This window comes from Aquila chrysaetos, chromosome 10 (assembly GCF_900496995.4).
Source record: "Aquila chrysaetos chrysaetos chromosome 10, bAquChr1.4, whole genome shotgun sequence".
NCBI classification, from domain to species: domain Eukaryota; kingdom Metazoa; phylum Chordata; class Aves; order Accipitriformes; family Accipitridae; genus Aquila; species Aquila chrysaetos.
Genome location: NC_044013.1, coordinates 17,502,914 through 17,530,065, shown reverse-complemented (window position 1 = coordinate 17,530,065; position 27,152 = coordinate 17,502,914). Strand labels below are relative to the sequence as shown.

At 36.4% G+C, this 27,152-nt stretch overlaps 1 protein-coding gene across 1 annotated transcript in view; it reads right to left on the bottom strand.

Annotated features, from left to right (window-relative positions):
- The window catches only part of SLC9A9 (solute carrier family 9 member A9), a 222,127-nt gene that overhangs the window by 153,679 nt on the left and 41,296 nt on the right, over positions 1-27,152 (bottom strand). Inside the window, exons 5-6 of the mRNA XM_030028894.2 lie at positions 15,567-15,682; positions 6,859-6,964 (exon numbers count right to left, since the gene is read on the bottom strand). Of these exons, the coding sequence (XP_029884754.1) occupies positions 6,859-6,964; positions 15,567-15,682 (222 nt within the window). The remainder of the gene's footprint in view (positions 1-6,858; positions 6,965-15,566; positions 15,683-27,152) is intronic.

The following is a 27,152-nucleotide window of genomic DNA, read 5'->3' as shown; positions in this document are numbered from 1 at the left end:
GTCTGAGAAATGTCAACCTTAGAGGGTTTAGCACAAACTGAGCTGAACTCTGGCTTCTGAGTTATTTCCTCTGGAAATGGATACTGTTTTCCAACAAATTCGTCTCAGTTATCTTTGCTGTGTTATTATAGAAAGCCCCATACAAACTTCGATGAGAACTTCTGCCAAGAAAGAGTGGTTTGAGCGTGATATGAACTTGTATAAGGTACTACTAGACTAGAACGAAAGTATTTTCTGAGCAGAGAAGAGTTATGCTATGACATGTGTTGGTACATGACCATCCTGGAAATATTTAAGAGGAGCCACGAAACTACTTTTACAAGGGATTTCCTCACTGGGCATAGTAAAGCTGACCATCACCTTTATCAATTTGCCCTGACCCTTTTCCCCTCAATACTATGCCTTAGTATCACAAATACATTGAGTAATTAGAGTTCCTCCTTTGTACTTTATCCTACTGTAGTGGATAAGCTCTATTTATGCTAAAGAAGGAAAGACAAAAGCAAGAAAATGGGCAATCTCTAACTATTTGTCATGAATCTCAAGCCTTTTAAATTATTAAAAAGGGGTCTGGATTCTATGGACAGTTAATTTATCAGACATGTTGTCATATGTTGTAGCTAGATCATGAAAAATGGGCTTGAAATATATCTACTGTTAGAGAAAAAATATATTCCAAGAACTTTGGAAAATGAAATTTCTTCATCATGGTAAACTGCTTGATAAATCTTTGAACCAATCCATAGAAGCTTATTATGTAGAAAGGGGTTGCAGTGCCCTTCTACCAGCACAGAATGTTGGAGGGCAAAAAAAAGGGGGGGGGGGGGGGGGAGAAGGAATGTAACCTATTTATTTCAGACCATCTTACCTGGCCAATAGGGGCTCACTGAATTCCTAAAACAATATTGCATCTGTGAGCATCAGTGGAAATATGCAGCTCACCAAAAAATACTCTTCTTATCAGCAGGGTTCTGTGCTGGTTTTGGCTGGGGTAGAGTTAATTTTCTTCACAGTAGCTAGTGGGGGGCTATGTTTTGGATTTGTCCTGAAAACACTGTTGATAACACAGGGATGTTTTCGTTATTGCTGAGCAGTGCTCACACAGAGCCGAGGCCTTTTCTGCGTCTCACCCCACCCCACCAGCGAGCAGGCTGGGGGGGCACAAGCAGTTGGGAGGGGACACAGCCGGGACAGCTGACCCCGACTGACCCAAGGGACAGTCCAGACCATAGGACGTCACGCTCAGCATATAAAGCTGGGGGAAGAAGGAGGCAGGGGGAGGATGTTTGGAATGATGGCGTTTGTCTTCCTGAGTAACCGTTCTGGGTGATGGAGCCCTGCTTCCCTGGAGATGGCTGAACACCTGCCTGCCCATGGGAAGTGGGGAATGAATTCCTTGGTTTGCTTTGCTTGTGTGCGCAGCTTTTGCTTTACCTGTTAAACTGTCTTTATCTCAACCCACGAGTTTTCTCACTTTTACCCTTCTGGTTTTCTCCCCCATCCCACTGTGAGGGAGTTGAGTGAGTGGCTGCATTGTGCTTAGTTGCTGGCTGGGGTTAAACCACGACAGGGTCATACAAGAACAGGATCTGTTACGCCTTCAGTTCTTACCTAGTTCTAAGAATTTAGCCTTTTGGTGCTGGTCCTAGAATTTTGCAAAGGGAGCCTTACAGCCTGACTGTGTCAAAATCTGGGCATTCCATTGCCTAATTTTTGCTAATCGGCATGAATGAACTTTGTGGAATCTGTACAACCAATATATACTTTACAAAAGAGGCAGATATCCATTTCAAAAGAATCCAGTATTTTTTGTTTACCTTCCTCTTCACCTTTTCCTGAACCTCCAAGGTTATCGCCTCTTCCTTTACATACCATTTAAGGTACTTTACTTAAAAACGGAAAGCCAAACTTCACAAGAAAACTATGCTTGCAGTATTGCTTTCCTCTCTGCCTAGAAATATCTATACTTGTAAGCCTTCTAGGGCAATTAGCATTTTGACATGGGAGGTCTTCATTTCTTATGTCAGCTAGTTTCTGTGTTCTCTGGCTTCACTGCCGTGTGATCCTCAGCCATGCTTTTTATCTCCAGGATTTCCACTTCCTTCATGTATCAAACTGTTCTTGATTGCATATAACAGAGCTAGTAAATCTATTCCTTGCCACATGTCACAGTGTCACATGTCCTCTGTCCTCTGGCTGCCACTCACTTACTTTGATTACTCATGAAAAACACTGCCGAATGTTGATGCTCCTGCTGTCCATGTGACTTCCATATTATCACCTCTTCTAGGAAGGGGATGAAATTCAGGCCCACTGAGCAATGGTACAGAGCCCGCAGAGAAATGAGGTCATGTCTTTCACATATTGATGATACAAACACTTCTGACATTGGCTACAATAGAAACATCTCTCGTGTAATGTTCTCTTAGATAATTTGTTAGCTGGGAACACGTATCAGTATTCATTACTGTTTTCCATATCCTGCACTCACTGAGCACTCAGCATGAGAAAGATTAAATAGCTCTGCTAAATATACTGTCTCAATGCTAATGACCTGTTCAGCTACTTTTCAATCACATCTCAAGCTATTCAATGCTTTTTCTACAACTTCTTCCATGCTTTCTTCATCAAATTTCTCTGCAAATGTGCAAAACCCATGCTAAGTCCAAACCTACAGCATGTGCGCTCAAAATATATGCGGATGTTTTCTTCAGCAAGTGATACATCGTATGAAGACAGAACAATGAAAAAGGAATGAAAATGAAGTAAGAGGTTGATCTTATTTGCTCAAAAATATCCATAAATTATTAATTTTCACCCAGATTCTACAGTCTTCATCACACACAACTCCAACCGAAGTTACTGGGAAGTTTCTCAATTTTGATCTTTAGAATGTGGACCACAGCTAGTAAGTGCTAAGTACACACAGTTCACTGTATTTGTAAAGTACTATCTACGAACCTAAGCAATGATAAACATTCCTGGGTCTGAAATCTATGAATTAAATAGATCACCTTCAATATTGCGTCCTATAGCATGAATGCCTATGCATATCTGAAGCTGAACAAACTGCTGCTTTATGATGTTCACAGAACTGGATGGCAGAAGGTTAAATTTATAGCTAAGAGAACAGCCTTATGTATGCTGGAGCATTTGTATGCTAGATTTTGTTGTTAATATTTTTGCAAAAAAGCTGAAGAAGTTGAAAACCCAGGGGTTGGAGAATACAAACAGTGGTAAAAAAGCTATCATCTGGAACCTTTTATGAAACCAATCCCCAAGAAAGCAATCAAAGTCATTCCATGCAGTATATATTATGATACAGTGATACAAGAAACAAAATCTTAAATGATAGTCTTTCATTCTGGAAGCTACAGAATAAATTCAGGTAAACTTCTTGGTGATGAAGTACAATGTATCTGAAGAACTGAGAATGATTTCTTTCTTAAAAATTGTAATAAAAACATGATTGGAAAGATCTTTTCATAAAAGGTTGCCATAATCTGTTGTCTAAAATTAAATTCCAAATAGTGAAACAATCTCTAATCATAAAGAATATAAGCATATTTAAACACACTCAGAAGAAGGTCAAATATCTTATTTTTCCTACATATGTTTTATTTGTTCGTTTAAACATTAGCATATATAAAATACTTCTACAGATAAAGCTTATGCGGTAAATAGACATAGAAAGCATACACAGGTGCCAAGTCAATCTCCTGGAAAACAAAGTACGTAGGAAATATTTGTGGCATTATTAGTCATATAGGTTTTTCTGGGTAAAAGCAGACATGTTTAGTCATCTAATAAGTATTGTTTTGTAGGGCTTCGTTATCATTTTTCTTAAATGTCTTGAATCCTTGATACAAAACAGGCTCAAAAATCACTAATTTTGAATATTTAAACCCTTGTTTGCTTCCAAAATGTTTATTTTCTGTGACAATTCTCACAGACTTTTTATTAAAAGGAGACTTTTGTCCTAATAATGAAAAAGTTATAAGCAACTCTGCAAGTTACTTATATAGGAGAAAATCCTTGTTACATCTATAATACCCTTGCTTATAGAGGCCCCTGTGTATATGAGCTCTCCCAGATGCACAACAGCTTGTCAGCCTTTCTGCAGCCACTACTGCCAATTTGATTCACAGTATCCCTCCTGCATGGGTTATCTTAAAATAGCACAGTATAAATGAAATCTTGCAATTATCACAAACACCCAGGTGTTTGGTATTCTAAGATGGCCTATAAGAGAGTTGCTAATTTGGCCTGGAGAGCTTGTGTACCTCATTGGTATTTTCTGAGGGCAACTGGCCACAGTGTCTGTACATACTGTTGCAGCAACACACAGCTCATGTGACTTACTAAATCTATATGAAAAATGTAGGGGTAGCTGGTCCTGCTGCTCTCCTTCTTAAACTAAATGATAAACAGCACAGGAAAATAGAGGTTGAAGGGAGAAGCTGAAGGAAAAGAGAGGCATCAATATAAAGCCTTGTTGGCAGACAGCCGTAGTACCTTCACCTTGCCAAATTGCCACAGCCAGCCATAAGGGCCTTCCCTCTTTTCTCTTCCTCCCATTCCTGCAGTGAGTCGCTCCTACAGATGTTAACTTGGTTATTCTGTTAGTTGATGAAAGACACTGTATATTCTCTTACTCTATTTTCTCTTTACCATTACATAGTGTACAAAATGACTTATTATTGCTTTTCCAGATTTGTAAACATTATTCTCACACCTTTTAAAGTAGTCCCTTATTACTGTAATTATGAACATGTTGTGCTTGCACCATCCTGAAAAGTGGTATGTGTTACAGAGAAAAAAAACTAGCTGTTCTTTTGTAGTGACAGAAAAATAAAATTCTTCATTTAAACTTGGTTTGGTTTAGTGGGGTGTTAATGCACTTAAGCTGACATTATTAACAGTATATCTTTACTTAAAAGGCTACAGGAAGGAAGATCATGTCAGGTTGCAGAAACATTGTATTTGTGCAGAAGCTGATTATTTAAGCCAGAAATTAATGAAATGTGAAACTAATGATGCTATATATTCTCTTCAGCCTCTACAAATGACTAAATATTTCAGAGAAATCAAAGTATCAGTCACACTGAATATACAGAAAAATACACTAGTTTTCCAGTCACAACTGATCCTATGGTAAAAAAGAGTTGTAATCTCCCATGTACAGCAAAGAAAACATGAGCAGGAGATAGCCAGCATTTGCATCAGGCATCCTTCCTATAGATTTCTGTATCCATGTGCAGGCTGAGGGTCATAACCTAGACTTGAGTACTGGGAAGAGTAGAGGTTAGAAACTCATCGATCATGTACTATCTGATAGTACTTTTCTTTCTAGATTTGCTTTGCAGTTGAGTTGCACCTTTGAAGAGATCCCTGTGCTTTGACATCACAGCGACTGAAAACTAGAGACAATTAAAATATTCTGCATCTCCTTGAGTTGCTTGTAGACTAACTGTTCCATAGCCTATAGGAACCTTGCACTAACAGATGAAAAGTCTAAATGAGCTAATAATGTCTAGGCCTTTATTAAAAAAAGCCAAGTGAGAAAGAAAAAAATCTGACTTTTTGTCACCTACATGCTTCTTTCCAATTCTAATAGCTGTTTTAATGCTTTTCTACCTGTTCTCTCTACTGAGATTTCTATTCTTTGTTTAGTTTTCCTTTTGCGCATTTTATTAGCTGATGTACTAGATGCTCTCCTAAGTGACGCATTCCAATCACAGTCACTGAATGTGACAGCTGTGCTGCATCTAATCATGAAATGCTGTGCTTAGACACTTGACAGTGTTTGAAAATATTACTCTTGCTCTAAAAACAATGTGAGGAGTTTAGTGTAGGTGAATGTAACTAGACTGATAATTACAGAATGATAAGTTAAATAGGAATACTATTTTTTTGTATTATGAAACAATTTTGTTTGGGTTTTTTTTGCAATTTGACTATTATAAGTTTCTCCATGGGGTTTCAGACAAAATATAAAGCTCATTTTTTAATGACTGTAAACTCTGTAAAAGTCTGTTTTTCTGAAGGTTAAGATAAATCCTAGTTCAAGGAACTGTACTTTAAGGAGAAAGGTGGCACTGAATTGAGGCTTACTGTGAAGCATCTTCAAGCATCCTGGAAAACTGAATTTGATTTTGCAGAGTTCTGTTACTTTTAAGATTATCTGAGAGGATTATTTGTATTTCTAGCAAAGCTCTAGGAAGCATATAATACATGTAGAGTGGAGTTAACTTGAGATCCTGTTAATCGTGTACTTAGCAGCTGTGTTTTTAGGACAGCACATACTTGTGTGATTTTTGGCCTATCATTTGTGATATGTTTGAGGATTCCCGAGAATAAAAAAGCTATATATAAATTTAAGATAATATTATCAGCTGAAGCGCCGTCGGATTCAATAGTCAGAATTAGATAAACTGAGCTGCTGTGTACCACTTTGTGGTTTTAATCTTGGAAAATAATAGATTGCAAAAAATAAAAAGAACCTGTCTCCAATTTTCTGGTTGCCCTGTCCTAGGTGCTCCTTCAGCATTATTTTTTCAAGATATCTTGTTTAGATGAGAAAAGAAATAATATTAAATTAAATGTACACATTTTACAGAATATACTGCTTTCTAGGTTGAAGCAGATGAACTAAAATTGCATTCTGGATACACAGTTACCACTAACAGTACTGGAATTCTGGTATTTAACAAACCAAGAACTCCAGAACTACATCTCTGTAATGAAATCTTCAAATGTTATACCTATACTTGCACAAACTATATCAGCGAGAATTATATCAGCAATTAAAGCTCGTAATTATCTCACCAAGTAAAGAATGGAGGTGGGTGTACTTACTATGTCAGCACAATAGCCACGGCATCATTTAGGACACTCTCTCCAAACAAGAGTGTGTACAAATCTGTATCCACATGCAGCTCATGGAAAATAGCAAGGACTGTCACTGTATGGAGACAAAGCAATGTGAGTTTGTTATTTTCATATTCCTCTGGCAGTTCAATAAGTAAAGCAGTGTTAGAATATGGGTTTTGAGAGGTCTAGTCCTATATATTACCTAAGTGGATAACAAAAAGTTAAAAGGGATCAACTGAAGTATATAAGATCCTTAAATCTAGCAAGTCTCTGAGTTTTGGTGCTTCAGCTGAGTTAGGAAGAAACTTTCCCTCTCATACAGAGAATCATGCATAAATGAAAAATGTCACAGCATATTTTACTGTGCATAAAGGACTGTGATCTTGTGACCAAGGAGAAATAAGGGTGCTGAAAAGACTTGGGTTTTGCTATGGACTTTGTGTGTGATGAGAGTAGCAGTTTACCTATTTCAAGGATATAATAATGCTTATCCATCTGTTATGCATGTTCACTGAGGAACATGCATAATAACCATAATAACCTTATACCCTGTCCGATCAAGTCACGCCCCTGTCATGCCAAGTGTAGCATATCTGTATTCATGAAGGTCTCTCATCCAGATCAGGATATCTGATACTTGTAACCCATTTTAAGGTTCCTTCAGCATATAATTAACTTAAGTCTCTTCCTTCTCCCTGAGTTATATGCTATATTGGATTTTTAGCTTGCCAGTGTAATAGAAAAAAATAGAGTATGTTGAATTTAAATTGAAGTTGGCAAATCCTTTAGACACACATCCTCAAGGACATTTAGACACTCGGCTCATATTCAGGAGGTTAAGTCCTATAGACATTAAAGGACGCTTTAGTTTTATGCCTCAGTTTCCTTACCAGTAAGCAGGGGATCACAATCCTTCCCAAGATCTACCTAGCACTTCATGATCTCCAAATTAAGAAGGCTACCTATGTTCTGTGTTGATATTATTCTCTCTTTATATGGACGAAGCAGAGCGTTCTCTTTTCAAACAGAATTTAATGTAAAGGCCCACAATTAATTGTATGGTTAAAAATTACACAGCAACTCACTGCTTCACTGGTGCTCATTCTAGTACATAATTGTGCAATTGACTCAATCCTCATAGCCCAGGAATCCCAAAGATTAGTAGTGCCTCTGGGATGCCATGTTAACATCTGACATTTCAGAAATGAAAATTATATACTTATACGTTGAGATGACTGCTGATAATTTACACAAAAACATGAACAGGTGATTATGCTTTGTCTTAATAACATTTCTTGGAACTTTGAAATCATTACTGATAAGATTTTCTAAATGGCACTTAAATATCTGTGTAATCTTAAAATCAGTTTATAAATCCAAAATAGATTCTCAGTTCTCCTGTGAGATTTTATGTCAAAGTAAACTCTGTTGATGTGTTATCTTTGAAGAATTTTGGAAGTGTTATTCTACAGAAGGCAATTTAGGAGATGTGTGTAGCTGAACATTTGCTGATATAGCTATATTTAAATTAGCTACTTATATTTAACCATCCTGGTAACCTCACCCATCTACTCCCAGTGCAGTTATAATTTGAACTAGGAAAAGAGTTCTTTCCCCAGAACAGCTCAAAGGTGGAAGAAGTTTTATTGGCAAAAGATATTTTCTTGGTTCACCAAGATCTATATTCAAGTTTTTGCTCGATTAGCAATGCTGCCTTAATAAGCTAAATGTGGACCCGATTTAGTCTCCCATTCTTTGATGTTATTGGCATAACAGCAGACTTGTTTTCTAAAACTATTTGCCACTTCCAGCTTTTTCTTATTAGCTAATTAGTTTGGGCTCACATTAATAGTCCCTCCAATAATGATAGAAGGAAAAGAAAATAGTAATCAAAGTCCAACGTTGGTATGTAAGTGTAGAAGGCCAAGCCAATTAGACGGATGCCTACACATTCCTCTCCTTCCTCTTGCCTCCTAAGAAAACAGCTTCTCTTCTTGCTTTCTCTCCTGACTCTACCCCAAAAATCTGACTTAAAATCTTTTCAAATGAAAGCAAAATAATAAAGCAAGCACAGTAATGCATCAATTGGCTCTTCTGGGAGAGACTCCCCACTTCACCCAGTTCTCAGAAAGTATCTTCCCTTTCAAATGTTTCTCCCATTCCCAATGGAGGTTATTGAGTCTTCTTTACAGCATTGCCTGTCCCTGACTGAAGAATTCAGGTCTCTGCTCTGTCCATATGTTTGTCTGGCCATATGTTGTCACAGCAAGCTTCAGCCATACCACTGCTAACAGATATTTACCTGATTTGTTTTTAAAGAACTGAAGTGATGCTGGTTCCACAAATCCCAAGGGAGACTAACCTGCTCTTCCTTATTCATATAATTTATAAATGCAGTTATTCCTGAATGTCTAACCTAAATCTTCCCTCCTGCTCTTCAAGTCTGTAATTTCCATTCCTAGCCTAATGAGATATGAATAATTTGTCACGTTTATTCCTTTTTTCATTCCAGCAACATTTTGCCTATTCAGAGACTCATTTCAGACATCTCGTCCCTAAACTGACTCAATTCTTTCAATCTCCTCCTTTCAGTAATGTTTTCTAGTCCTCTAATCACTTCTAATCAGTCCATATCTTTTTTGAAATACAGTGCCTAAAATCAGATCCAAGTGCTGTAGTTCACACTTGCTGTCAAGAAATAGAGTGAAAAGATGCTGTAGAACACGTTAATAAATCCTGTTTTCCTTTTTTTGCTATGTATTAGTACTGATGACTCATTTTCATGTTGTAAACTTGAAATCCTGTTCAGCGGTGAATGCTCACTTCTTATCTTCTATCTGTGAAGTTGATTATTTCAAAGTCTAGCATTTATCCTTATTGATTTTAAATCATTGCAAGAATCATACTGAGTTCTAATTGTGTTCTTCAAAGTGTTTTCAATCTCCTCGCAGCATAGTATTATACATTAAACAAGCATCCTCTATTGTATTAGCCAACTCATTAATGAAAACGTTAAATAGTATCTGCATAAGAACACAGACCTGCATAATCTTTAGCACATCCAGCCCATTTAAGAGTTCAATAAAACATTTTCACCTCATTTTGCCAACTACCGTGTGCTGGTTTTGGCTGGGGTAGAGTTAATTTTCTTCACAGTAGCTAGTGGGGGGCTATGTTTTGGATTTGTGCTGAAAACACTGTTGATAACACAGGGATGTTTTCGTTACTGCTGAGCAGTGCTCACACAGAGCCGAGGCCTTTTCTGCTTCTCACCCCACCCCACCAGCGAGCAGGCTGGGGGGGCACAAGGAGTCGGGAGGGGACACAGCCGGGACAGCTGACCCCGACTGACCCAAGGGACAGTCCAGACCATAGGACGTCATGCTCAGCATGTAAAGCTGGGGGAAGAAGGAGGAAGGGGGAGGACGTTTGGAATGATGGCGTTTGTCTTCCCAAGTAACTGTTAGGCGTGATGGAGCCCTGCTTCCCTGGAGATGGCTGAACACCTGCCTGCCGCTGGGAAGTGCTGAATGAATTCCTTGGTTTGCTTTGCTTGTGTGTGCAGCTTTTGCTTTACCTATTAAACTGTCTTTATCTCAACCCACGAGTTTTCTCACTTTTACCCTTCTGATTTTCTCCCCCATCCCACTGTGAGGGAGTTGAGTGAGTGGCTGCATTGTGCTTAGTTGCTGGCTGGGGTTAAACCACGACACACCATCTAGTAATTTCCTCAAGATCACATTTGCCTTCATTAATTATGAGAATCTATGGATATAGTTCAGAAGGGGCCTATTAAAAGGGATGTGATACACTTCTATGGAAGAAAGTCAATTTAAATTACTCTCTGGATAGAATAATACTCTAGGAATAGTCATCATTGTCCAAAGTAGTCAAATCATGTTTTGTCTGATGGGTGACTTTAAAACTTAAGGAAATTAATTTAAAAATTCAGTATTTGCTATCACATACCATAGTAACATGTCTAATCTGTAAGAACTTTCATATCTAAGTAAAGATTATATATACTACATTGCAGTAAGTATGGCCGCTCTGGCTTTCTGAGGGCACTTTTGAGGAACAGTAAGTAGGGCTTGGTTTTTGTGTGGTAACTACTCAAAGGCTTGTATAATTTATTAGATACAGTATGTGTTATGAAAATACCAAACTACTTTTCATTAAAGTACACAGCATCTCTTAATCTCTTATTTCAAAAAGTATACGAGGACACAGATAGAGATAGGTAAAGAACTAGAACTAGAAGGACAGGTAATTGGAGGTCAGCAAACAAACATCTTTTGTGGCAGTAGAAAACTGACACAAATAGAAATAACATGTATCAGAGCTCCTGACTCAGAAAGGGTTGTGACCTTCATTAAAAAATACAGTGATGGGAAGCATGAAATAGTGAAACATCTAAGATTTTTGCAGTAGTTGTGCCAACAGAAATCTGATTCACTTCTTCATTGACTTCATGGACTGAGGTAACATCTTTTAGATGCTAAGCTTAGCATGATTTTGGTTGTACCCAAGTCAGAACAAGTATCTGTGGAGCTGGTTTGTGAAGGGTATCTTTTGATATACATAGGAACAAATTGGCTTGTTATTAATTCCCATAAAAAGCATGTATAACTGAAATATAGCAAACTACAACAATTCTTAAGCTAACTGTATCCAATACTTCTTTGCTGTTATGTTTGGAAAGAATAAGGAAGGTCAGAAAATAAATGAGACCATCATATAAAGTACTGGTATTATTGTACCTCAGTCTTCTGACTAGAACTATCAATATCTTTCACAGCTCATAGGCCCTAATTCGTTTAGGAGGGCAGTATCAAATGGGAAGAAAATGAGATGAGAGAAATCTCACTTATATTTCCTATACATTTTTCTCTAAAAATAATAATTCCAATTTTAATTATGGTCTCCTTTCCCTACTAATCAGTCACGCCACTCACAGATTAGTTCAGTGGTGAATAAGAAGAAAGCATAAAAATATTTTAATTAAAAAAAATTTAGAAACACTCTTATATAACCAGTGTATAAAATGTATTAGCTTGCTGAACTTATAAATTATGCTTCTTAATGCAAAATCCTTTGATTTTATAAGAAACAGAAACTGCTCTTTCTCATAAATATCCAATTTTATCAATAACAAAAGCAGTGCAACTCACATCGCCAGTTCCGCTGTAACCATAGTAACTTCAAATAGACAAGAGCCTTGTAATTATTAATATGACCAAAGGTAAGGGAGTTCATATAGCTCAGGAATAGCTGTGCTTCAGCAAACCTTGTGAAGGTAAATCTGTTTTCTATGCTTGAAATGTCAAAAGTTAAAAAAAAAAAGAAGTGCTAAAGATACATGAAATGTCTTTGGATTGGAAGGTCATTGCACAGAATGTGTTAATAACAACAGCTAAGATAAACTGCCAAAGTTGTACTTTTCTGTTATTTTTTGATGGCGAAGGGAGAGGTCAAATCTTTTCATTCATGTGCCAGTTTTGTTCTGTCATTCACCTTATTCCATTACAACCACTGGTACCCTGAAGCAGCCTATTGCTGGGGCTTATTGCTGTGTCTGCCTTTCAACCACAGAGGCCAGTTGTTGTCAGAATATCCTTATCCATGCTCACATGTGAGGCAGTTTCATTTTGAAGGTCTCTGATGCTCAGAGACCAAGAGCTGGGGGCTCCACTTGCCACACCAGCAGCTTTTCCACAGTCTCTTTGCTGCTCTTGATGGGTGATGTATGTACCAGAACATAGGGAGGAACTGCTCCATCCCCTTTGAAAGGATCACACCAAAAAAATTCCAGAGTCAGGTAATATTAGAAATCAAAAAACAATACTAACACAAGGGAAACCCTTTCAACATTTACAGAGATGAAATAACAAGAAGAGAAAAATATAAATACTGGTCTGTCATTTTAAATCAAAGACTAATGAAGGGAGAATTTGGGAATTTTAAAATTCTATAGCTTAGAAATTAAACCTCTCACCTGAAGTCTTGAAATGAGAAGCTTTTTCTGCTGAAATGATAAATTATTGGTAGGAGATATTTCCTGTAAAATGAATGATTCACTTGAAAGTAACCTTGCTTTGTCCCTGAAGTTTCTACCTTTTCTTTCTAGAGACCTGAGAGTTTTTTGAGGCATCCCTAAGTATCACAGATGTTTAGGGATCACAGTCTATAATGCAACAGTCCCAAGCATATCCAGTCATAAATTCATTTCTTAATCTTAGTTCAAGTGCTAGTTTTCTATATAAGTGAACCTACAGCATATAAGAGCAATTTTTCTGAACTAATTTTATGCAAAAATCTCTATGTTAAAGATCTTCAAATACCCTTCAAAAATAAAACCTACAGAGTGCTATGACATTATTTCCTTCTTCCTAACAATATCAGCAACTTTTAGCTGGCATACATTTGTTTACTGCCCTGGTAAAAGTCTTCATTTAACATGTAAACATCTACCAGTCATCTTTGTGATTACAAATAGGGAACTCAATCAAAACAACTTCTGTCAAGTCAACAGATCAGTTTTTAACATCTTTTGAGACTTAATTGCTTTCCACAGCCAAGGGAAATTAAATCTCTTTTTTAAATGAGCTTATAATCCTACACAGTGAAGAATTAAATGAAAAATCAGGTAGCAAATCTGACAGGAATTTATTATTTAATCTTAGGACAGTAATTTATAATTCTATCCTATTTCTATAACACTAACAACATTTTACCAGAGATTTCTTTTTTTAAAAGCTATATATTACATATAAAATCATTAGACTGATTATTTTATGCTATAGTATGTATCAGTTCTCCAGGGGAACGTGTTTTAACTCATTTTGGAATTCCAATGAGCTCTTTACGTGGCTTGAGATTATAATTCACTAGCAAATCCTACAACACAATGAAATATTTTCATCAATGTCTACCATTTAATTAAGCAAAAATTTCATTCAAAATTATCTAAGTCTTTGAGGGACTGAATTTTACACATAAGATTAGTAAAAACATGAAACAGCTCAGAATACTGTGAATAGATAGCAGAGGGAACAAGACAACATTAAAAAAATCTCGGACATGCACAGACACTCTATATAAGCAGAAGAGTAATTACAAACAGTATTAATCAATGATAGTTTGTGACACTGAAAGTAGTTTTCTTAACTGCAGTGTTAGCTTTTTAAGCCTATTTAAAAATCTGGGAAAAGTAATCCTTGTCACTTCTTATTCCTTCCAGGGCAGGAGGAGCTTCTCTTTTTTTTCTCATGATTGTTCCAGATTAATCAGTGGTGATTTAATACTATTATAATCAAAATCAGTGCATTTGTCTTACATATTTCCCCTCATAAGTGAACACGTTCATTTGTGAAACTAAATAGTGTTGGACTGGAAAATGGGAAAAGAAACTAAGCCAACTGCAATACTCTTATTCATGGCACAATCAAGAAATGTACTTGGAAGCTGTAAGCAACCTTTTATTCCATAAACAATTTATTTTCATAGGTTTCCTTTGTGCTTTCAGTTTCTGTTTTTCTCTCTTGCTCTGAGGATAGGCTCCAATCATGTCCTGAATCTTATTAAAGTAGTTGGGTGATTTTATAAATGGTAGCATATTGGATGCTTGGATTAATTTGAGAACAACAATTTGATGTAGCTTTTACAGCAATCTTGCAACAACCAGTTTTGTAGAAATAAATGGTTTTACACCATATTTTTAAACCATCAGAATGACAAATCACAAGCTCAAAGTCGTTTGTTAAATATTGAGGGTTTGTTTAAAAAATGGAACAAATTTGTAGAACAGTGTTGCTTTTTGTCATTTCTTTTAATAGCCAGGAATTTGAAAGATTTATTCATAAGTTTCTCAGAGAAGCTTCTCAAGGCTAGTTAACACTAATGCAGCATGTCATGTGCATCACAAAATGCTTTCTGTTCTACTTCCTGTAACAGCTCAACTGAAAATTTTGCAAAAATCCAAGGTACCTTTGCAGACTTTGTACTTTGTCTCTTTGTAGTTAACATATAAAACCATCCTTTTTTCACCTTCTCCTTCACTATTGTCCCACAGATGCAAAAAGCAATACTGTCCTTTTAATATCAGAGTGCTCTTACTAACATTTTCAATGTAACAAAACCCGGGCAAATCTATGAAACCTAGGCTAACTTTGAGGTTAGCCCTGTTTCGATTAGGAGGTTGGACTAGAAGACCTCCAGATGTCCCTTCAAATCAAAATGATTCTGTAGTTCTGTGATTCCAAAATTCACTGAGTCTGTTTCCCACACTTGGCAATTTACTGTAACTTTAGGCTTTAAATCTCACATCTGTGAATTCAAGTCAACCTGTTGGTATCTATCTTTTTAGTGTTGTATTTATCATGAAACACTGCATTCAAATTATAAACTGATACCTTAAATCCAGTATTTATATGGCCAAATCTGAAAGCTACGTTCCCCATATAACTTATAAAATTTGTGAGCTAAACATAGGTACACCAGTTACTAAAACAAACACAAGGGATCTCTGGAGCCAATTTGACTTATGATTATCAGAATATCAGACCAGACATTTAACAGCTATAGGAATAAAAAATCAAGAACAGAGACTTTGAACCTTTCTATGGCACATGCAGTTGTTATGTTCTTATTTACTCTTCTGACTTTTGAGAAAGTAATTTATTTTAAACGGTTACCTGGATCTGTGGCAGACATCACCGATCCAAAAAATAAACAGTCAGTGAAGTGGAATTCCCATCCTTTCAACTGGCCAATGTGTACCATGGCCTTCACAAAACCATACATTATCAACCTGTCAGGGGAAAGATAAGACAGGCATTCAGACAGAGTATGTAACACTCATGCTTAATTTACAGTATTAAGCAGGTTCTTATTCTCTTCAGCTTCTTTTAAACAAACATATTGTGTGAATACTGAACATAAACTGCTATCATATAAAAATACTATTTCCTATTCAACTGTTCAAGTATTGTACTGAAATGTCACAGACAATTCCAAAGCAAAGACTTTTCTGAATAATTGTCATCTGCTGGTAGCAGAGGACAATGCTTTTAGCTGTTTATTTTTCAAAAGGAAAGATAATGCAAGCTTAAGAAGACATTATTAAGACTAACTTGTCTAATGTTGTAGAACATTTAAACAAAGGCAGTTCTACTATCAGGTCTGTGGCTTGCTCTAATATTTCTAAATTAATTGTTTTATTCTATCAGCTTTTAAATGTTAGGTGTATTCAAAGTTCCAGATAAGGTCTCCAAGCGAGACAGATATTTAACAACTCAGAATGACTGTGAGGCAATAAAGTCACACTTTAAAATGCACTGCTAAATCCTCGCTAGTTTCAACAGGAAATGTTATCGGTTTATATAACTAGGTAATGCCATCTGAGATGTATATTCTAACAAGAATCTTGAAATACCTTGAAAAAAGGAATTCACTTGTTAGAACTTCTAGTCGATTTTTAAATTTTTGTACATTTCCAATCTATTTAATAAAAAACTCCATTGCATTCAATACCTTTTCCATAATCACAACATGTAAATTGATAACTGTGCTCTTCTAACTACAGACTTTAAAAAAATCATTTAAACAGGGCTACACGCATTCACATACCTAGCCACATTTTGCCCTCAGCTATACTCGTAAGATGTTTCTGAAGTCACATAAGTACAGAAGATCTGATTGACAGATAAAGGGGTACTAAACAAACAGCCTGAGAGTTAATTACAAATTCTTTTCAGATACTTTACCAAGCTGTAGATTTTCTGAAGTAAAGTAACCTTATTACATTAAGAGGGAAGCAGTTAGGTCACCACAGAATTCCCCAATGGTCCTAAGTATTTGTGTCTGTCGTTAACTAAGCTGCCTAGCAAACAGTTAGCCACCAGTTGTTCTAAAACAATTTATGCAGCTGTGGGTCTCCTTGATTGATGAGCTCAGTTTCTCTCCATTCCTAAAAAATAATGATTCAAGACCCTACAGTGAAGTTAGTCTTTTTATCCTGAGCACAAATATGTCTGCTTTAAGGAATGAGTTCTTCAAAAACTGACTGTGGTGCTGCTATCCTGATTTGCAATTGTCTCAAAAGTCAACAGTAATGGAAGTGAACATATGCATGCCTTTTAGAAATAATTGCCCAACCTGCTTGCCGTTTTGACCAGAGATACTCTTCTGACTCAGTTAAAAATATTTTAAAATAATAAATAAAATTAAGTTTTGACTATCTGGCAAATTTAGTCATGATAATTCTTTAAATACCCAGTGTAGACATCATCCTGGTCTTTAGCCTTGTTTCTTATACATTACTAAATATTTTCAATATGTCTCTGCTTACTGTCTGTACAAAGTTGCAGATGAACTAGACAAAATTTGATTCAGGAGTCTTTCATTGACACAGGAGGTCTAAATTTGCCATAAATTTTAGTACAGTTGAAGACTGACAGAACTTGGTCTTAATTCACATATCATTCAATTTTTGGCTGCACTGAAAAGGGAAATAAAACTGAAGATAAGACTAAACAACGGTGCTGATTTAACCACTGAGATCTTAACCCTCATCCACCAGAGAAAAGAGAACCGCAAACTCAGAATATTATACTTTCTTTTTTTTTTTTTTTTTTAAATTCATGAACTACTTAATACATTTTGGTAATGCTAAAATGGCAAAGGTCCAATTTTTCAAACGTAAACCCAACCAAGTGCAGACATACATTTGGATTATGTGTGAAACTGCTGGCTTAAATAAACCACAAGAATCTGTACTTGTACCTCCTCCAACACATATGAAAACATGCAGAGAAATAATTTCCTATTGCAAATTAACTTTTAAAATGCACTGGTTTATCTTTTCTTTAAAAGCTGTATATTTTTAATGAAGGTAATACATTGAAATGATCATTAATCATCGTTTATCAGTGATTTCTTACTAGACACAGGCATATAAAATGCAAACCTCCCTTCACTTTAAATAACTTTACAATAACTTTAAAGTATCTTTAAATAACTTTAAAACAGAAATAATTTATTTCATTTTCAATTATAATTTTCTAGTCTTCTCATAATTTGATTTCTTGTTATCTTCTCCAAACTACACAAAAAGTCCATCTAGAGGCTATTTTGAAAACTAGAAATCAAAGGGCAGTTCTGAACAGGAGTAAGTTCTCTGATGTTTGTATAATTAACAGAACTATAGCAGTTTATACCAGCCAAGAGTTTGCTCTCAGGAAAATAATTTAATATATTATTTGTAATACAGGATATACTTACACATCCACTAAAATAATTGGAATTTACCTTTACTGTATTTCTCCAGATATATCACAAGCTATGTCATGTGTTTAGTATTTTTTAAATTTACATTTTAAATAAAATTGCTTTTCTTATCCTGTACATGACATCAGATCCTGTTCTCAGTTTTACAGATTAGAACTAAGAGAAATTCCAATTCTAAATCACAGGAGTTAATCTGCATTTTAGACTGGTAAAACAGATCAGACTCCAACCCTGTGTATTCCAGCTTGTCATTTTTTATTATTCAAAAATTTCACTCTGACTTTATCATTGTCTTCAGTGACAGAGATTATTCAGGTCACACACTCTAAATTATAGTCAAATTTAGAAAATAATGCTATTTATCTATGAGAAATGTTAATAACTCTTTTTAGAGTACTAGTTGATGATGTAGTGTGACTTTTCCACTACATATTGAAAAGTTGGATCTCAGCTGGATACCTGAGCTCTCGATATTAAACATCATCCAGTATTACACAACATAACTGCTCTTAATGGAAATCCAATGAGGAAAGCATACCCCAATGACAGCAGGAGATTAATCCCAAGGAAATACCCTGCACTGATGCCTCTATTGCTATTACAAACTAGAATTGAAAAAAATAGTCTTGTTGATTTTTAGGGCTGCTGTCATTTCATTTGATACATCTAGGTTATTTTTAGCAAGTTTACATCCACCAAGTTTCAGCAAATCTGATTGCTTTATTCATCTTCAACAATCCACTTAATATATGTTAAAAAAAATTATTAAAATATCTGTTAAAAAGTTGTAAATAAGTCAAAGTGTCAGTGAGATTGAATTTCCTCCAGAATGTTCCTGTCCCACTAGAATGCAACCCTGTGCTGCTCACTGTTGACATAGAGTAGGCTATTGACTCAAATCAAGTTAACAATATTAGGAGCTCTGAATCTGTTTAGTAGGATGATAGTTTGATCTTTCTGATCCCTGTCTGTGAAATCATCTTTTTTACTTTACTTTTTTACTAATCTAGAATGCTAAATTTTATTTTTTATTCTTTTAGAATATCAGAACTGAGATCTTCAAGGCTGCATAAAAAAAACAGAAGCTGAGTTGCAAATCAATGTAACCCTAATTTCCAATGTGGCTTTGAAAATCTTAACTTTAAAATACACCTGCAAAGTAATTTTATTTCATATACTTTTTAAAATCTTGGGTTTGATCTATATTTTAAGTTTTTTTGAAAAGTGGTTGCCCCTTATGGGACCTTTATCTCCCAGTTCCATGTGATACTTCTCTGATAACAAATGTTATAAAGTAACTGCTATTTTCTGTATATGTCTGGATTTTGCATTTATACCGCGAAGTGTGCACCATTTAGAATATTGTATTAGCCACTTGAGATAGTGTTCTTTTATTTTCCCAAAATGAATCAGCAAGTAGTATTCTATGGAACAAAAAGAATGAGGCACAGATCTATGAAAGGGTTTAAATAGGAGACTTCTACTTATGTTGGAAATCTGAATCCTCAGAGCTGCTGCCTTAGAGTCTTACTACACTTAATTTTCATCCATAAAGCCTCTTAACTCCCAACAGGTCTTTTTTGGAGGGCTTGTCCAGCACTATATAATGCACGTACTGCTTGTCTAAAGATCCTTTGGGATTCACAAACTAGTGAATGACCTGTCTTGCCAGTGAGGTCTGTCAGAGACATGCTGAGACCTGGCCCTCACAAAACCCAAAGCTGAACGAAAAAGAGGTGGTTCCACTTCGCAGTCCCTTTTCATTCAACTCTAATAGAGCAAGACATGTGAGCCTCAGATTCAAACCCCTCCTTCACCTCGTTCACCTTCATTTTTCCTAGATACTATAAACATGCCAAAGAGAGACTCTAGGTTCCCAGTGCCTAGAAGCTGCTCCACCTTGCTTATCATTTGCCATTATTCATTAAACTAAAGAGCTGGAAAGTGCATGAATGTGAAAGTGTGATGTGGTATCAGGTGATTTGGGTCCTCATCCTGGGTGATGGAAGTCTGAGCTTGAGCCTACACTTTGAAGTCTAATTCTTTTCCCCTCTGTCCCTCTAGCTTTGTATAGGTAACTTGAAGCTGTGGATCCTGCTAGGTGACAAAGCATCCTAAACCATGTCTTTTTTGGCATCTAGGAATATATGACTGTTCAAGGAGCTACATACAATCAATACAGAGCAGGGAGTTGATTTGGGGTTGCCCTGCCTCCTTATCAACTTCCTATTGTCATGAATAAATATGCAAATTCAGCAATTTATTTGTGCAATCAGAAACTAGATGATTAGAAACATTAGAAACAATATATGAATATTTAGAAAGAAACGGCAAGTAAATTGATCAGTAATAAACAGTCACTGAAGAGTTCTAAGTTGGACTTAGCAATGGTTCAGCACTGCAAATAATATTTGTGAATAACTGATTTGGTCATGGATTTGGAACATTAATACAATAGTACAACAGAAGAATGAAACTCAGATTAGCTTTGTGCAGGAGAGCTGACATTTTCTACACCCAAACATATTTTTTTTTGAAAGTGTGGGGACGAGCCCATCAAGCTAGAGCAGGTATTTTGCCACTTCAACAGGAAAAGAAAAAACTGGTAATGTAATGAAACACAGGAGAATTCAGAATTTTCCAGATTATGCAAATCTGGCACTTACTAAGTGCCTCATCTCTAAAAAATGCTACATACAATGCTGTCATTACACAGTAGAGGCGATACCACATAAATAGTTGACTTGCTGAAGTAAGAATCGTCTGTGAAACTGAGCTTTAACTACATAATTTCCAGTATGAATTGGCAAGTAGACCACATCAAATCTCAGTACAACAATGCAAAATAAACTTTAGACTGACAAAAAAATTAAAGAAAATAACAGACACGGAAGAACAGAAACAAAATCTCTGCAAGGCTTTAATGATTCTGAGCATTGGGCTGTCCTTACATTTTTGAAGCTGGACTGAATTAAAGCTTGCCTGTGTGACAAAAGGGGGGAGACTCTCCATATGTAAAAGGACCAGGTTTTTTACTACCACAGTTCTGCTGCTACTAACCTTTTATTGCCACGCATTGAGGAAAGGAGTTTGGAAAGCACATTGGTTGTGTGGGTACTGCTGGAAGTTTCCAGTGAATTTATTTATAAAGCTGCTCTCTAGGAAGGCTGCTTTGGGATTGGGACATTCTTGAACTAGCTGCTGTTTAAATGTAGAGGGGAAAAAAAGAGCCCTCTCCTAAGGACTTTACAGAGTAATTACTACACAAGACACTATCTAAATGCTCAGGAAAAGCTTTAGATGCAGCTCAGCAGAAGCCTATTTTTTTGCAAGAGTTTCCTTTAGCAACAGCTGGTTTTAAGAAGGGATCTAAAATGAGAGAGTGAAATTGCTTTGGGGGTTTGGGGGAAGCTCTTGTCAGAAAGTTCTAAATAGTAAAATTTCTATCCAGCATACTGCTAGTAGAAGAGAGATAATTTGTAGTTTTAAAGTAGAGGCAAGCTGGGTATGTCTGATGCAGAACAGAATGGGGAGGCTGGAGGAAAGATGCAAAGAAAGAAGCTGTCAAGGAAGTGGGAGAACAATTTTAACAGAAGCATTGTGAATAGCCACAGATGGGATCAGACCACGTCTGTGAAGGAAGATACTGGAGTCATCAAGACAGGAAAGGTGAAAGCCTGGCAAGAGTTTTAGCCATATGGGTGGATGAGAAAGGCCATATAAGAAACACGTCAGTAAGCAGCATACCTGACATTTAAACATATAACAAAAGGCTGTACTATACCTAAATGCAGCTCGTTAAAAACCAACCCAAGTCACCAGCATTTCTGGGAGTGCAAGACAACATGGTGTCCAAAAGAACTGTTGAGAGGGGCTATATATGCCTGAACAGTGAACAAAGGGGGACAAGATGACAATGACAAGCAGGCTACCTTTGCATAAGGTAGCTTAGGTACATGTGAGATGAGACAATACAAGTTCAAATAAATCCTACAAATCTCTCATGGTAAAGATATGCCTGAATGGTGCAGTCAAGTGAAAAAACTTGTGCTGAGCTTTGCTTCCTAAAAAATCCTGGCCAAATCTTCAGCTTGCAGAAACTGGCACCACAGCACCTATGCCTCTGCATTAGAGCAAACTGAAAAAACTATGACAATAAATATATATTGGCAGGTTGCTTCATAGGATGCTCCTTCTTTGATAAGTAACTGCGTCTTCACATCACATGCAAGGCAATGGGAAAACCTATCAGTTCTAAAAGAATCTACTCTTAATTTAAAGCTGTAGGGGACATAATTAGAATGTAACAGAAACTGCTAAGTGAAGATGTACAATACACATACTGTATCCTCAATACAGCCAGCCCCATCTGCCTGATGATTTTATCAGCAGTTGTATTTTCTTCAGTTTTGTTATCCATTGCAACATCACTGCTGAATCTTACTGCTAAGGGTCTTTATTGTGTTAAAGGTTTAAAAAACATAATTCCAGATTTAAACTGTTTGTGCAGTTATGCTATGTAGCATGAATGAGACTTGTAATTTAAATCTTTCTTGCCAAATATGTTTTCTAATCTGCAGAGAATTTTTCATCTCATGTTCTAACTCCCTAAAGAATCTTACTCTATCTAGACATGATTATCTTGTAGCCTGAAGCCAGTTTAACATAGCTACGGATTGTAATCGTGCAAGTAAAAGACAAAAAAAACCTGAGCTGCATTTCTTTCTTTTCACAAGGAATAGCAATATTAATAAGCCAACAATAGGAAAAGTAGATTATTTTATTCTTGCTTGTGTATGAAGTAACATAGTGATTGACTGATCAATATCACAACAGTAATAAAAAGTCACTAGTCAGAATTTAAAATGTGTGCTGAAAAACAAAAATAGTAGAGATGAAAATGAAATACTCATTCCTTTATTCTGATCTTTCTATTTCTATAATGCCAATATATTCCTATAACTTTTTCTATACAGTGGAATGCTGCACATCAAGTGTTTTGGCTACAGTGATTCATCATTTCAAACTGCTCTATGTACTATTATATTCTTCTTTTTGTCATCTTTTAAATCAGTTTTGTCACTAGAAAGGGTATTATCAGTTTTTTTCGTTCAATAAATCATTTGCTAATGAATCAAAGCAAGAGAAAACCTCAGTGAAGCGTCTCAGGTAACCATAAACCGATAATAAATTTACCTTTAGCTATTCTATATAAATTGCACAAGAAGAAAACCCCCTTTGCTGTAGAAATAACTGGAAGAACAGAAAAGAAACTGGCTTTACAAATCCACTGCATACGTAGTTACCTGAGGCACAATGACTGTTCAACAGCTGAGTATTAGAAATATATGCATAGCTTTAGCATCTATAGATCTGACAAACAGTTCAACTGAGCACAGCTGTGCTCCTGGCAGGAGATTAGGTGATGTAAGAAGTGCTTTTGCTTAGCATTTCCCAATGAGCAATGGAAAAGATCTACCACCAAAATTTTTTTAGTAGTCACAGATTATATTCTGTTTGCTTCTTAAATCAGAAATTTTGATGGGAAGGCCTAATGAAGAGAAACACACTTTACACCTCAGAGGTATGACGTATGTGGGTATTAGTAAGAAAGGCTGCATTTCAGTAACCATGGTACTATAGGTAGCTGGTGCTGGTTTTAGCTGGGATGGAGTTAATTTTCTTCATAGTAGATAGTACGGGGCTATGTTTTGGATTTGTGCTGAAAACAGCATTGATAACACAGGGATGTTTTCGTTACTGCTGAGCAGTGCTCACACAGAGCCGAGGCCTTTTCTGCGTCTCACCCCGCCCCACCAGCGAGCAGGCTGGGGGGGCACAAGGAGTTGGGAGGGGACACAGCCGGGACAGCTGACCCCGACTGACCCAAGGGACAGTCCAGACCATAGGACGTCATGTTCAGCATATAAAGCTGGGGGAAGAAGAAGGAAGGGGGGGGAGGTCTGGAGTGATGGTGTTTGTCTTCCCAAGTAACCGTTATGGGTGATGGAGCTCTGCTTCCCTGGAGATGGCTGAACACCTGCCTGCCCATGGGAAGTGGGGAATGAATTCCTTGGTTTGCTTTGCTTGTGTGTGCAGCTTTTGCTTTACCTATTAAACTGTCTTTATCTAACCGTGAGTTTTCTCCTTTTACCCTTCTGATTTTCTCCCCCATCCCACTGTGAAGGAGGTGAGTGAGCAGCTGCGCTGTGCGTAGTTGCTGGCTGGGGTTAAACCACAACAGTAGCTTAGCTCATTAGATATTCGTGTGGTGTTGGACTTTTGGGAAAGTGTTGGCTGTTCAGAGCTATTCGAACAATCAAGGAAACACATACTGAATGTGGATAAAAAAAAATCCAGCCCAGGTTTCTATATCAGTCAATTTGGCGGCCACTGGTAACAGAAAAAGCGTAGAGATCTGAAACATGCTTTAAAATATTTATCTTGGGTTCTACAACCCACCTTTATTGATACAGGACCAAAGCAAGAGACTGTCCTTATACTGAAACTGGGAGAGATCAATTGAAACACACGCAAACATATCCAGTCATGGGCTTCAGCAAGGTGCGTGCATGCTAGTTGGTAGCAGAGGCCTGTGCTAATCTGTCATCACTGTACCGCTGAAAGCAAGCTCAGAGGTTACCGTGTTTGCTATATTTGCACCCAATTGCAAGGCTGTCATGCCCGAGTAAGCTAAGTCCTTTGACTTTAGGAAAGATCAACCATATTTGTGTTGATTCTTTAGGACTGGCTTGAATGAGACTATGCAGAATGCCCAAGTGGTCAGAAAGCCTGAATGTCTGAGCCTTTGCTTACTTAAAAACAACCTTCTATGGAGTTGTGCTCAAGAAAGTAAAGAATTGCTACATGTCAGTATGAATTTTATTTTGGTTAGTTTTCTGTAGCACATTTGACCAGGGAAAATACCTATTGAGATACAGAGATGCTTTGCTTTAAAATGGAAAAAACATTTTGCCCAAGTTCAAAATTTCAAGATGCAATTGTAGATTTTGCTAAGTAATGCTAACAATGTAGCAAAAGTAAATGAGGAGTGAAAAAAAGCGAGTAAGATGTGGACCTACATGAGCTGAAAAGTTAGTTGAGGTCACCAGACATAACTGGAAACTGTCAATAAATGGTATTTCATGTTCTTTTTTTAAAAAAACAAACCTCTTTTTTCAGACTGACTTTCAAATAGCCCTTACTGTACTACAGTTTTACAACATTTTGCATTGAAGACATACAAACCAATTAACCAGAGCTCACAACTGCACAGTATTATTTAATGCATTTTTAATATTCCTCTAATGAGCATAACACAGCTTCAGGATACCCATGTTCCTGAGCTCCATTTAAATCAGAGCCATTATGTGTTACATACATAAAAACCTAACCTCTTTGCAATGAGAAAGCTGCACTTGATCTTTGAGTGATGACTAAAATCTCACAATTACTTGGGCAAATGAGCCATGAAACACTGTCAACTGTACTGTGTCCAAATCATAATGCCACTGAATAATTTATTGCACTACAAAGATTTAAGCATTACATCAAGATTTACTTTACTCGGTATTATTAATTGAGAGAACCTCCAATAGATACTGAATAATTGACAATCTTACACACCTATTTTGAGACAGATATCCTCATGACAGTACAAATAAAATCTAAAAAAATCAGACATAAGTATAAGATTTTCCAGATACAATAACGGTAGATTATTTTAGAAATGCCAAAATCACTGTTGTACAGAAGGTGGTAGAATTCTAAGAATAATATTAGTGACACTAAGAGACTTCCATATGAAAAGAGAAGGGCTGAAAATACCTGGTTTACAGAGGGAAAATAAGATAATGATGGTATTACCTACAGGAGTTAAAAACATTGTAATTAAATGTCAATTCTGAGTTCTTAGATTACACAACTGTTGTCACATACTGAACTAAAACATAAAGTCAGTCAGGGTGTCAGGTAAATCAGATTCACTAATTAATTGGCTAATTCATTCAGTCAGCAATGAATTCAGTTCACCAATGAGTTATTTCAATTACTATCATTATTATAGCAATCATAACATGCAAGGTTCTTTCTTTACCTACAACATGTCAATATCCTGAAGAATTTAGCCTGGTCAAAACATTCAAGAGTTTTCTAAGTTCAAGGAAACCTGTTGCAGTCAATTATAAAATTGCCTTCTGTAAGAGAAGTTTCTTTCTAGGTCTGTGCTGAGTGGGTGCTTTGTATTCTGAAATGTGAAGACCCCTAATCCCATCTCATTATCAATAGAAATGTCTGACTTTAATAAAGACTTTGCTAAATCCATGGCTTTAACAACATCTCATAGCATTAAGTATCACAGATTACCTACGGACCAAGAACAGAAATTTGTATCTGTTTTCTTCACCTTTGAAGCTTCAAATGTGCTAACCTTTAAAATCATTGAGTATCACCTCATTATTATATTGACAGAGGGATATATGAGGATCGCTTTGTCTTTTCTTTTCAACCTCAAGAACATTCCCTGTGTCAAAAAAACTTTTGTATGAGTTTTCTTCAGAACTCCATGTAACAGCAAAATCCTCCTTTCAGAAATAGGTTTCAGGACACTTGAGAATGTTAGTATAAAAGACTCGTCTAGAGAAAGTCTTCAAACCTCACAGACCTGAATGATTAGAAGGAAGAAAAAGTCTGATTCAGCAGGAATTCAAAAGAAAAGCATTTTGAGTCAAGAAAGTGAGAACCAATAATGTTTTGAACTCTCTCTCCAAGTATAGAAACATTGCTAGATACTAACCTGCTATCAATTTATGCAGAAGACAGACTCATGCTTCTGGTTTATTATTCAAGCTGAACTAATTAATGAATAATTCAGCTATTCTCTAAACTTCAGAATGAACCCCTCCAAGATTCTGAAACAGCAATATTTTTGCCCCACATTTAAAAATACGGTGTAAACATTGAATTTTACATAAAAAATATGAAAATATTTTCAT